Genomic DNA, 13,107 nt, shown 5'->3' with positions numbered 1-13,107 from the left:
CGCCCCGCCCCACGCCGCCGTCGCATCCGGCGAGGGCCGTCTTGCCGCTGCCGGCGGCCGGCACGCGGGTCCGCCATCGCCATGCCGCGGCGGCAGCGGCGGGAGTGCGGCGGCGGCGGGCAGCAGATGGTGCTGAGCAGGTTCTTCGGGTCGGCGGGGAGCGGCGAGCAGCAGGGCGCTGTCCGGCAGACGGTGCGCCCAGGACGGCGGCGGTTGGGGCTCAAGGCGCCTGGAGGGCCGGGCCGGGCGGGAACCCTGGTGGTGGTGGCGGAGGCCGCTCGGGGCTGTCTGGTCACCCCTGTCGGAGTTACCTCAGGAGCTGGCCACGGCCCTGCTAAACGGGGGTGCTTTGCGGCGGACCTGCCAGCAGGCAGGGCCTTAAATGTTGCTGAGGCTTCCCGCAGCACCTTAGCTTCGTGTAATACCGGGTAGCAGTACCTGTTGTTTCAGGAGACAGCCAGGATGTGCCCATGTTGTAGGAAATGAAGTTTGGCATGGGTGTGGTGAGCTTGGCAAAGCCCGTGTGCCTGTCTGTGTCTCAGGTGCTTTGCTCCCTTGCAGTAGTGTTGGACCTTCTGGCACAGGTTCTGCCTCCTGGTGTGGTTGAGCATCGTGGGCCTTGGGCAGCTCTTAGTCTGCTGCTAGGTGCAGGCCAAGACTGTGCAGTGAACCACCAGCCTCTCCCTGTCATAGAATCACAGAACGGTTTGGGTTGGAAGGCACCTTCCAAGCTCATCCATTGCCACCCCTGCCATGAGCAGGGACATCTTCACCAGCTCAGGTTGCGCAGAGCCCCGTCCAGCCTGGCCTGGGATGTCTGCAGGGATGGGGCATCCACCACCTCTCTGGGCAACCTGGGCTAGGGTTTAACCACCCTCATCGTAAAAAATTTCTTCCTTATATGTAGCCTGACTCTCCCCTCTATTAGTTTAAAACCATCACCCGTTGTCACCACAGGGGAAAAGAATTGGTGTCTCTTAACAATTGGATTTCATTCAGAATTTATCTTTTTCAGTCTCCCTGTCATTGATGTTTCTAGCCCTTTCTGGACCTGGAAAGGTGCATGCTTTTTTCACCTGTGTCTCAAGTTAACCTTTTTTATTCTCTCTGGTCACAATATATTCTGAAAAGTGCATGCTATCTTGTCCATGCAGAAAAACTGCTTCATAATTAGTATTAGTCTGGTGGTATATTATAGTGGTCTTAGAAAGGAAGCTCTTTGCCACTTGTGTGGGCTATGCATATGGGTATATTATGTACAGGTTATGGGCTTAGTTGCTGAGGGTGGAGTTCCCACTTAGCTATAAGGAGATTGAATTTCCCCAGTAATACATTTAAACCACCTGAGATTACCATATGAAATGTGGGTAGCACCTGTTGTGTGTTTATTGGCAAAGTGAAATGGTAATGTGTTTATACATTGTTGCAGTTGCAAGTTACTTTATATTTGGTCATATTTCCTGCATTCTGTCAAACAATATATCAATGATGAAACAACATACCTTGGTTAATTTTCTGTTTATGAAGTGTTGAAAGTGATTATGTCAAAAGCCACATGAGGGAGCAGCAGTTTAAAGTACTGTGTTCTATACAAACACATGGTGATGGTAGTTAAATGTTTAGAGATAGTTTAGGAAAAATCTTTTAAATCGAGATTAACACTTCCAGAATGGTGTGAAGAAGATAACTCTTACATCATTAGGATGTAGGCCACAGAAAGTAGTGCCTCTCAGAGGTAAATAGCAAGTATCTGTCAAGAAGTGGGCTCTGAACTGTAGGAATGAGGATTTGAAGAAGAGATTTGATTTAGATGCAGGGTGGTAGTGTGTGGTATGATGGGCAAGTCTGTTAAGTGCTGGTTCAATTCTCTGCCACAGAAGTAGCTCTTAGGTGCCTTTTGAAAACATGGTAGCTGCAGGTGTTTATTTTCTAGTACAACAGCCACCTTACTCACAGAATGCATTATTTCTTTTCCTCTTGTAGCCTTGAACTTTAGATGAGCTATTTTATAAAAAACAAATGTAGGTAGTTAAAATAGTGATTTCATATATTGTAAATTAATTTTGCATTATCTCTCTGATATCCTTGGGTCCATTATTGTCTTTCATAGAGGGTGGCAAAGAGAAAAAGTAACTGAACTTGTTTATGTTTCAGGCTTCTGAACTTGGCACGAAAAGGAAAACATCAACTGAAAGCAATGAGCCATGTGAAAAGAAGACCAAGGCACGGCAAATTACTCTAGAAGACTTCTATAATCCACTCAAGATTCAGGATAAAAGTCAGTTGACTGTAAAGAAACCTTCAAACATTTATACCAAATAAATAATTTTTCACTATCCAATGTAAAAAAGTTGTTGGCAGATACTATAGGAACTGTCTCTTAAGCGTAAGATAGATCTCTGAAGAGCTGTTATGAGCATACTAGCTATAACATTAAAGCACATTTCTGTGGCTCAGAAGCTGGGTATTTGAGCCTTGCTCCAGAATAACTCTGCAAATCCCCTTCAACTGGCTCAGCTTTAACAGGTTGTTCAGTCAGTGAAGTTCAAATGCCCAGGCAGAAATGCTACAACTTCCCTTTCTGTGTTGGTTTAACAGTCTGTCTTTTAGACTCAGGCTGAAGTATGACTGACACCTGGCAGCTGTGTGGAGTCTGGCCTGTGACTGAGATACCTAAAGCTACCTCAAAATCAATAGTTCTAAGGCAGTGCTCTTAGCTGTGAAGTGGTGGCCACTTAGTTACATTGAAAATGCCCATGCTCCATCTGGCTTTGAACTAAGAATTTAACAAATTAATGATGCTAGTAGGAAAATCAGTGAATGTAAAGGTCATTACACTTACTCTTCACTGAAAAGTATTAGCCTCTATGATCTTTTTTAAGGAGGGAATTACATACAGTTTTGGGGGTGTGATGTTTTGAAGGATCTCTAAGACATTATCAACTAGCAATGCTATCTGCTTACAAACTACTGAAAAACATACCATTCGTGTTCCAATATCCTTGGCTGATTTTGGGGCTTTGCAGTTACCAGTCCAGATCATAGTTGTACTTCTTTTCCCATGTATGAAGAAGCAGTGAGGAGCATTGATTTTCCAGGGAAGTTAGCCAAACTGATTACATGTACAATTCTGTTAGGCTAGCAGAAATACTGCAACGGGAGGGGAGAAGGAATGTAGGAAAGAGAGCGACAGAGCAAAATGGTTGTGTTCTGTGCTTACTGATGTCATTCTAATAGACGTTCTGTTTTAGAAAATAAGTTCCTAATATGTTTTTTTTTTTGTGTTTTTACTGAAGAAGAACCTGAGAAGTGTGAAAGGCCCCGTATATGTTTGCAAACTCTAGACAGGCTGAGAGAATTCAGCAGTGATTCAGACCAGCAGTGTAACAAGGTCCAGGAGGTTGGTTTTCAGAAGAAAGAATGTCTGAGTTTGGAAAAATGTCCCAGTATTATTGGGAGAAGTTCAGAATTGAAAAACCCTCTTCAGTCTGGGGACACTAGCCCAAAGGTTGCTCAGAAGGTACGTAGAGCTTTGGTCTGCTGCTGCACGGATCACTTTTTATGGTTTGAAAAAGAAAGCTTTGGTGTAATGTTCCTTTTGTGTTTCTGTGTTCTGTCATAGTAGTGCAGCAACACCTAATAGACCAGTGTTTGTGTATGGATTTTTTCCTGGAACTCTTATCATAGTGAGGAGAATGCCTCTTAGAGTTCTTCATTGAAAAAAAGCAGTAATGAGGGAGCAGAAACACTGGAAGTGTGTGTTGTGATTGTGAAGGAACCTTGAATATTGCAATAACAAATGTTCAGTGTGACCCTTTGCTCAGTTTGCTTTCAGAGGTATCAGTTTTGATATGTGCTGTAAAATTACTAATAGTCCTTCTTTGCAAAAATATGATTTAGAATTATTACTGGGACGTAGCTTAATCCAGTTGTTAATAAATATAACTACTAAAGGTATCAGTATTCTCTTCATCTACAAATATATGGGTACCTCCCTTGAAAAAGTATCATTATGATACAAGTTGATGAGAGTGTAATACTACTTTGCTTCTCCTTTTATTATGGAACTAATTAACATTAGTTAATTGATTCTTTGGGGGCTGACCATGCTCAGTTTGAAGTATTCAGGTCGTAAAAGGCATCTCATGGCTTACTGTGGTGATGCTGCATTGGGACTCAGCTGCTCTTTAACAAAGCTTTATGTCTGGCTTTTAGGAGGAGGGAGGTTGTTTGAGAAGTTGTGTAGTTCATTTAACCTTCCTTGTTTGAAGATCATGACCTTAAACGGGGGTGTCTGGATTGTGTGAACATAAGATAAAAAGGAGAATAGTGAAGAGCTTGTGGCAGGAGATTTCTGTTATGATAAGGGATTGAGATGATGAGGTGTAGTCAGTTGGAGAACAAAGAAAACTGACTCCTTTTCTGTTCCTGTTTAAAAAAACCTTATCTGTCTGAAATGTCTTAATTTTTGACCCTTTGTTCATCCAGTTACGTTGACACCACATGCTGTCCCTACTAGTTTAATCTGTAAGTCATACTTCAGCATGTCTCATGGATCTTTGAGAACCTATTCTAGATGCTGAAATTGTATAATGTATGTGTTTTACACATGCATGTATGTGAAACATAGATGAAGAGTATTTTTTCTTAGTGACTTTCTCTTCAGTAACACTGGAGACAGCATGTGCCTGGTATAGATTGATTGTTAAAAATGTGTGGTTTACACTAGCTGTTGTTACTGCAGATTGGATAGAGCTTTGAGCAACCTGGTCTAGTGGAAGGTATCCCTGCCTATGGCAGGAAGGCTGGAACTAGATGATCTTCAAGGTCCCTTCCAACGCAAACCATTTTGTGATTCTGTGAACTGCAGTAGAAGTGCATGGTTGGTGAGCAAAGGCCCGTCCAACTCTCTCTCCACCAAGCTAAGATGGTTGTTTCAGCAAAATTCGGGTTTCTATATCTTTGAACAGATGTGTTTGTTAATCTTCTGTGTAACAGCTAGTGCCGTATTTCTACCTTACTATTTTGAAGTTTGTTTCCAATGAACTAACACTGGTGTGCTTTTTATAGCAGTGTTGCCACTGCATATTCATATACTTAGACGCTTGTCACCAAACAGCACTCAGGTCCACTCAATCATAGATTGTCTGTGAGATGATAACAGCTGTTAAGTCTCCCTTCCTAGATCTTGAGGAAGGTCATCTTTAACCATGTGCAGAGAGACTCTGCAAGCAAGATGTAATGAAGTAAAAGTAAAGAGCAATTTTTTCTTAGTATACTCAGTAGATGGTGAGGACTCATGAACCTACTTGACAGAGCTTTACTATCATCTTTCTGTATAAGACACCTACTGAGTCTGTGCTGGCCAGACAGTCAGGTGGGGAAGGGCTGGCCTGCCTTCCTTGGAATGACTCATCTTACATGTTGTGTCTTGCTTTTTTCTTAAAATTATAACATTTTTATGTGAGTAATTTTCTTCTAAATTCCTTGAGCTACTAACCTACAGCTATCTCAACAGTTCAATTTACATCTATGTTTTTGCTTCTTTTACTTTATTCTGTGACCTTATATCACATGCTTTGTCACAACAATTTTCTCTGTAACATGAGACAAGGTCATCCCACTGGCCTGGCACAGACCTTGGATCGAAGACTGCTGAATCCTTTGGCAGAGGATTTTGCAGTGGAGAAATCCGAGGTCCTGGGGCCATCTGAGTTCTAGACATGATACAGCTTTGTTTGTGCTGGCCTATGTTGTCTGATTGTCAAATGGGTCATCCCTTGATCGTGTGCAGTTCTGGGAATTTTGCAGTTCACTCTTAACAATACAGCTAAATGTTCTCTTTTTTTCCATTTTTTCCTGACTGCATTCTTTGTACAATCCCATGACCCAAAGTATATAATTTGTACTATCTCTGTGTTTCTTCTGAGTTACCATTCCTTCTAAACAGTCTGTTGATTTTGTTGCTTGTAATCTAGATGGGACAGTTGTTAGAAATTGAAATTTACCAGGTTTATTTGCAGATACAAAAACTCACAACACAACCTGGTGAGTCATGCTTTGTATAGTCATAGACTTTAAAAACTTGTGGAGGTTTTTGTCTTTGTGGGGTTTTTTTTAACCAATTTTATCAGTACTTGATATTGTGATGTAACTGAGGAGGGACTTTGATTTACGTGAAGCGCACCATGTTCACTGCTCTTCTAAAAGACTGGGTCCATCATTCTGCTTAAAATACAGAACAAAAAACGAAGTTGTAGAGCTGAAGTTACTTGGCTAGCATAGATTACATAATGTCATTGTAAGTGATAAACCACTGAGACAGTGGACTCAAAGCTTTAACTGTTAAACAGCGTTTTATAAACTAATATAGATTTTCTGTGTTTAAGAACAAATTATTTTGGGAGGTTTGGTGGGTTCATGTAGGAAGGGCAGGCTGGAGAAGAAATATGGTTTTGGTACTTGTGACAGTGAACTGAGACTTGTATTGAATTGGTTTATTTTTTTATTTACTGTGGATTTCTGGGACATCATTAATCTCTCTGTGCTGCAGTTTCTCATCTGTAAGCTGGAGTGGTAATTCATCCTTATTTTTGTCTTCACAACCTGCATGTCTCTTGATATGTGTTTTGAGAGCTCATGATACAAGAGGGATCTAATTTCAGCCGAGATGTCTAAGGACTGTTGTAAACCAAGTCAACTAATCAATGCAAAATCTTTGCCTTTCATGGCTTTTTAATTCATTTTCATTCCAAATAAGCTATATTATCTATATCCTACTTTAATAGTGTTGCTGCAGTTCTTGGGGCTATTTACTGCTAGAACAATCTTCAGCTCTATGGTCAATGTGAGTGAAGGTCAGCAGGGATGATTGATTTATTTGATGATGCCTAACTATACTTTTCCATCTTTTATTTACAGGAGGAGTCACGCTGTGATCTTAGTCAGTTTTCTGCATCTTTTAAGTCTTATGAAAATACTCAAAATACTTCAGATACAAATATTTGTAAGAGAACCAAAAGCATTTACACTCCCCTAGAACTTCAGTTCATGGAAATGAAGAAACAGTATAAAGATGCTGTTTTGTGTGTGGAATGTGGCTACAAGTATCGCTTCTTTGGAGAAGATGCAGAGGTAATTTTTGCCAGGGTTACAGAAAGATGCTTGCATTGTGTTAGTGTCGTACTAGGTCTACAGACACTTCCAGAAGGAAGGATTTTGGGGGCCGTAAGTTTTGTGTGTTTTTCTAATACTTGAAATCAAGATGAAAAAATCTCTGCATGCTTAAATTGAAGACGCACACACTTTTTACCAAAATAGTGTTTATAATTTTGTAATCATATGCTAGTGCTTGTTATCCTACATATTGATAACTTAAGATGTGGTCCTAGAATAATTACTTGTCAGAGTAAAAGCTGAAACATTTTCAAGTGTGAATTCTCTATCATGGCCCAAAACTCTACTAGGAGTATTTCAGTTTGGAAGACCGTGGAACAAGTGGTGTAAAAGTAAATGAATATAGCTGGTATAGCCTGGGTTCTGAAAGCATCTTGAATGCATGTTCAGATGTGGCACCTACATGTGCCAGCTCTGTAGGAACTGGAAAGTACTTTGCAACAAGCATAATTTTACACTGATGGTTCATAGATTTTTCATAATTCCAGGGAGGTGTCATGGCTCCAAGCCTGACAGTATTCAAGAGGTGATTGGACAAGGCCCTCAGACACATGATGTGAACTGTGGGGTTGTCTTTTGGAGGGACAGGAGTTGAACTTGATGATCCTTGTGGGTGCCTTCCAACCCAGGACATTCTATGAGTCTTTGATTCTACTTCATGGAAAAAGAGTAGCAATGTTTGTTAAAATGTTACATTATAATGTATGATTTGTAATTTTTTTTTGCCTCTTGGCAAAAAGGTAGGTGTGTTCACTGACAGGGAAGGTGGTCTTAAACAGGAACTGCAGTCAAACACTGAATTCTGTACCTGCATAGTATATTTCTGGACTGTGAGTTCACCAGCAAACTAGTAGACAAATTACACAGAACAAATTAGATCAGGAAAATTAATTCCTAGTAACTTAGCAATGTTTCTCACTGGTCTCCAGTGTGGAAATTGCACAGATCAAAGGTTAAATTGGTAGCCATGATTTTGGGACAGAAAATACTCATCATCCTGTCCCTGCACAGGACAAGCCCACAGTTCACACCATGTGTCTGAGGGTGTTGTCCAGTCTCTTCCTGAACACTGTCAGGTTTGGGGCCGTGACACCTCCCTGGGGAGCCTGTTCCAGTGTCCAGCACCCTCTGGGTGAAGAACCTTTTCCTAATGTTCATCCTGAACCTTCTCTGGCACATCTTTCTGTCATTCCCTCGGGTTCTGTCATAGGTCACCAGAGAGAAGAGATCAACACCTACCTTCCCAATCCTCCTCCCCTTGTGAGGAAGCTGTAGCCACCATGAGGTCTCCCCTCAGCCTCCTCTTCTCCAGGCTGAACAAACTAAGTGACTGTAGCCGTTCCTCATACGGCTTCTCCTCTAAACCCTTCACCAACTTCGTAGCCCTCTTCTGGACACTGTCTTTTTTACCCTGTGGTTCCCAGCCCTGCACACAGTGAATGCTTTAGGTGAGGCCGCACCAGTGCAGAGCAGAGCGGGACCATCCCCTCCCTGCCCGGCTGGTGATGCTGTGCTGGATGCATCAGGACACGGGTCCCTCTTGGCTGCCAGGGACACAGTTGGCTCATGTTCAACTTGCCATTGACCGGAACCCCCAGATCCCTCTCTGTCGGGCTGCTTTCCAGCATCTTGTCCTTCAGTCTGTCTGTACAGCCAGGTCTGCTGTGTCCCAAGTGCAAAATCCGGCACTTGCCCTTGTTGAACTTCACGTTGTTGGTGGTTGCCCATTTCTCCAATTTGTCCAAATCCCCCTGCAGGGCCTCTCTGCCCTCGAGAGTGAACAGCTCCTCCCAATTTTGTGTCATCAGCAAACTTTAATCCTTCAAATCCTGAGTCTAAGTCATGTATAAAGACACTGAAGAGTGCCTGCTGTGTGGAACCCGCTAGTGACCGGTCACCAGCCCAACACGACCCCATTTACAAGAACCCTGTGAGCCCAGCTGTCAGCCAGTTGCTCCCCCACTGCATTGTGTGTTTACCTGGCTGTGAGCTGGACATCTTGTCCAGAAGGAGACTGTGAGAGACAGTATCAAAGGCTTTGCTGAAATCCAAAAAGATCCCATCATTTGGCTTCCCTTGGTCAAAGAGGTGGATAACCTTGTCATACAAAGAAATTAAGTTTGTGAAGCAGGACTTACCCCTCATGAACCCATGCTAGCTGGGACCAATGACTGCGTTATCATTCAGGTGTTTTTCAGAAACTCCCAGAATAATCTCCATGATTTTTTCAGGCACAGAAGTGAGACTGACAGGCCTGTATTTAGCTTCCACTGCTGTTTGATACTGATTTTTCGTTTTTTTTTTTAATTGATTAGCTAGCTTAATTCCATTCTTATAACCACAACTGAAGTAAATCCATTATTTTAGCATGTTTGGTGCTCTGAAAATTATTTGACCCTCTGTTGAACTGTGTTGCAGTATCCGTGTGTCTGTGTAGATGGTTTATCTCATGGTCATAAAGATCAAGGTGCAGCGTAAAAATCTGACGTGAAGTAGTTGTGCATCAGTGGTATCACAGAGATGAGCTCCTGAATTGTATTTTGAAATATCGGCTGACTCTTCTTCTGCTTTGCAGATTGCAGCTAAAGAACTGAACATTTATTGTCATCAGGATCATAACTTTATGACTGCCAGTATACCGAGTCACAGACTGTTTGTCCATGTGCGGCGACTTGTAGCAAAAGGATATAAGGTTATTGCTGGCTTTTATTAAATGATGTTAAGTACAGAATAGCACTGAAATAACATGTACCAGGGTATTATTTGAACTGAGAAGTGGGAAACTCATTATCATCTGTTTTTGCAGTTAAAATGGCTAACTTTCCTTTCTTTCAATTTCTCTATTCTGGTCTCATGAAATTTAAGTAGATCCAGTCTTCCTCTCTTTTACAGAGAAGTATGTTTGTGTTTAATAGAACAGTTCTAGAACAATTCATTCTCTCAGTTTTTATCAAGCCTGTGTGTTAGATAAAAATATATTTATGTATCTGCTCTCTCTTTTATTTATCCTCACATCCTTGTTTTTCTTTTCCCAGCCCATTTTATTTTTTTCTTTTCATTACTGTTGTTGATCCCTGTAATTCTATGGCTTTCTGTTGATACGTATTTTTTCTGCCTATGAGAAAATAACTTTTTGAATTTAAATTGATTGCAGTGACCATTCGCTGCCCACTGGCAAACTCTAGCTAAATTGTTTCAAAACAGGACAAGAAGCGCAGGGGCAGTAGCTGAGGGGGCAGTTAGAAGTGGACAGAGTATAAGGAAAAGCAGTGCTTTATAATCTCATTAGTAGGATTGGTGCTAGTTTCTGTGCTTGCTGCTCAGCTTTAATGATGCACTTGCTGTTTGCATGTCTTAAAAGATCACCCTATTTATAAAATTAAAAAAAAATCCTTTATTTTCAAAGCTGACTCTTTTTTTCCTTGTCTGTATGCCTGTAGGTTGGAGTAATAAAACAAATGGAAACTGCAGCACTGAAGGCTGCTGGAGAAAATAAAAGCTCTGTCTTCAGCCGGAAACTGACTGCTCTCTACACAAAGTCTACGCTTATTGGAGAAGATATCCTTTTCCAAGAAATTTCGTTTCACTCTCTAACGTTTGGTGTATGAGAGGCCGTAATTGTAGTATAGTGACCTAGATGAAACATGAGTAGCTAGTGACCGCCAGAGAGGGGCAGCAGGAAATAAAGTTCCTTTAATTTTATGTTGTCGTAAAGCATCGTGCTGGCTTTATAAAGAATTTAATCTTCTCGAGGCTTTAGGTTTGTTGTAAAACAGCAGAGATTGTGTTTACTGCAGTTGCTTTCTGAAGTCGGAGAGTGGACTTCCCAAGTCTCCAGTGTTCTGTAGGTCTTGCCTTCAATTTGGTATTTTACCAGGTTGAGAATGCATAGCATTAGTGATTCAGGAGGGTGTGAAGAAACTAGAATTGATTGTTTGGTATCAACAATTTGCTTTCAGTGACAAGAAGGTAATAAAATCAATGGACTGTTAAAAATCTGGCTAGGTAATTAAGTCCGGAGTATTGTAACAAAGAAAATGCAAAAATGAGGTAGAAACAGCTTTTAACCAATGAAGTTATTTTCTTAATTACTTTCCTTCCCGTTTCAGTTTTCTTATCTCCTGCTTTATCTACCTCATGATTTTTTCTTTAATTTCTTTATATAGATAGCAAGAGCTAAAAACATTGTTAGATTAATGCCTGTGGGGTTGCACTTAAGGAGTATGTCAGGGAAGTAGTTAACACAGTCCTGAGATATTTTTTTTTAAAACTTCTGGTGGACTTACAGACTCTCTTGTAATAGCTGGCGAACTCCATGAAGTCAGGCTCAGCAGTATGACCCAACCCCATGGATAGATATGCAGGAAGTGTTTAATGCAACTAAATTAATCTCTTCCTTAGCTGTGGACTTCTGTTTAACTCAGGGTATTGCCTCCTTTTCAGTTGCAGCATACCTAGTGCATTTAGTTTTTTTCTAGTAGGTGCATGTGCTTTGAGGATATTAAATCAAAATGACCAGGTGGAGTAGCCCATGTGCAGAACCAGCTGCTGGTTTAACTTTGGACACAGCTGCTCTTGCCTGAATGGGGAGATCCACAGACATAGCCAAAGATGTTCTTCACATGAGCTGATGAAATCTGTGCATCGTGTAACTGCCTGTCCTGTGTTGACTTCAGTCCTCACACTGACAGTCATCTAAGGGTCACTAAAATAGTAGGAGTCAAGCTAATAAAAATGTAACAGACCTTCAGTCTAGAAGGCCCAGTACAAAATCTAGTCGAGAAGGTCTTAGATCTAGGATCTATGAATAATCCACCAGAACCTGTCTACTATTTTATTTTTTTAACATTTGTCACATGTGTACCCTTTGCTGAAGCTAGATGATTCTGTTGATGTTGAAGAGGTAACAGCAGATGTCCCTGATAACTACCTCCTCTGTATCTGTGAAAATGGAGAAAACTTAAAAGACAGAAAGAAAGGTGACATTCTAATAGGCATTATGGTAAGTTAGTTTCACAGGGGAAGCAGTATTTTAGGATTCATGTTGACTCTTTTTGGGAGGTTGTTTCATTGCTGTGGGTGTTATGTTGGGTTTGTTTGTTTGTGTTTGTTTGTTTTGAAACGAGTGGTTATATTCTTATTTAAATTTATGATTCTGTCCTGTCATTCAGTGTTTGGGTCTTTTTGGTTTTTGTTTTGTTTTGTAACACAGTGTAGTTTAGGTAAGATACCATCTATGTGTGAATTTTGATGGCTTTATATTTTAAAACCACAGAACAGATCTGGAGTTGATAGTTGAATATTCCTGATACTGTTTTTACTGCTGTTTCACTTGAAAACATATCTGTGTTTTAACCAAATATAGACAAATCTTTAGTTCAGATGCTTTACTGTCATGAAAGTTTAAACATTTATAGGGTCAATATGTTAAAGCTTGTGAGCACTTTTTTTCTCTATAAATACTGTTCTTCAGAGGAAGAAAGTGACACTTTTTTACTGTTTACACTTCAGATTTGTATTTTCTTTTAAGGTGAGGATTAAAACCAGGACTATTTAGCTGGCAAAAAAAAGGTTATAACTAAAGCCCAGTTTGATGGTAATTCATTAATTTAAAATCGTCTCAATTGTGCTCGTATTTGAATGTGACAGTGCAGGTGGGAGAGAACAACAGTGTGTGCTGGGATGGCAATTAGTTTCAAGGCTGAATTGCATGTACTTTCCATGGACTTTCAGTTGTGTAGATTTGCCTAGCAATAAAAGTTGAGCAGTGATAGACTGATGATAGCAGGAACATATTTACGTTTTTAAGGTATTGTTCTCGTTTACCAAGACAAAACTGTGGCAGTCTTTTGAAGTTATTACTGTATCATAGATTGATCTGCCAATTTCACTAAGCATGTGGGTGCTATAGAATTTTGTGCTGTGTACCAT

At 40.8% G+C, this 13,107-nt stretch overlaps 1 protein-coding gene across 1 annotated transcript in view; it reads left to right on the top strand.

The window, feature by feature from the left end:
* The first annotated feature begins 59 nt into the window (after positions 1–59).
* MSH3 (mutS homolog 3) overlaps positions 60–13,107 on the top strand; it is a 121,218-nt gene continuing 108,170 nt past the window's right edge. Inside the window, exons 1-7 of the mRNA XM_082075507.1 lie at positions 60–192; positions 2,155–2,278; positions 3,297–3,520; positions 6,922–7,134; positions 9,752–9,868; positions 10,617–10,736; positions 12,035–12,178. Coding sequence (XP_081931633.1) covers positions 82–192; positions 2,155–2,278; positions 3,297–3,520; positions 6,922–7,134; positions 9,752–9,868; positions 10,617–10,736; positions 12,035–12,178 — 1,053 coding nt within the window. The 5' untranslated portion in view covers positions 60–81. The remainder of the gene's footprint in view (positions 193–2,154; positions 2,279–3,296; positions 3,521–6,921; positions 7,135–9,751; positions 9,869–10,616; positions 10,737–12,034; positions 12,179–13,107) is intronic.

Source organism: Streptopelia decaocto, assembly GCF_964273445.1.
Source record: "Streptopelia decaocto genome assembly, chromosome: Z".
Classification (NCBI taxonomy): Eukaryota; Metazoa; Chordata; class Aves; order Columbiformes; family Columbidae; genus Streptopelia; species Streptopelia decaocto.
The sequence above is the reverse complement of the archived record's forward strand: the minus strand, read 5'-3'. Positions and strand labels throughout refer to the sequence as shown.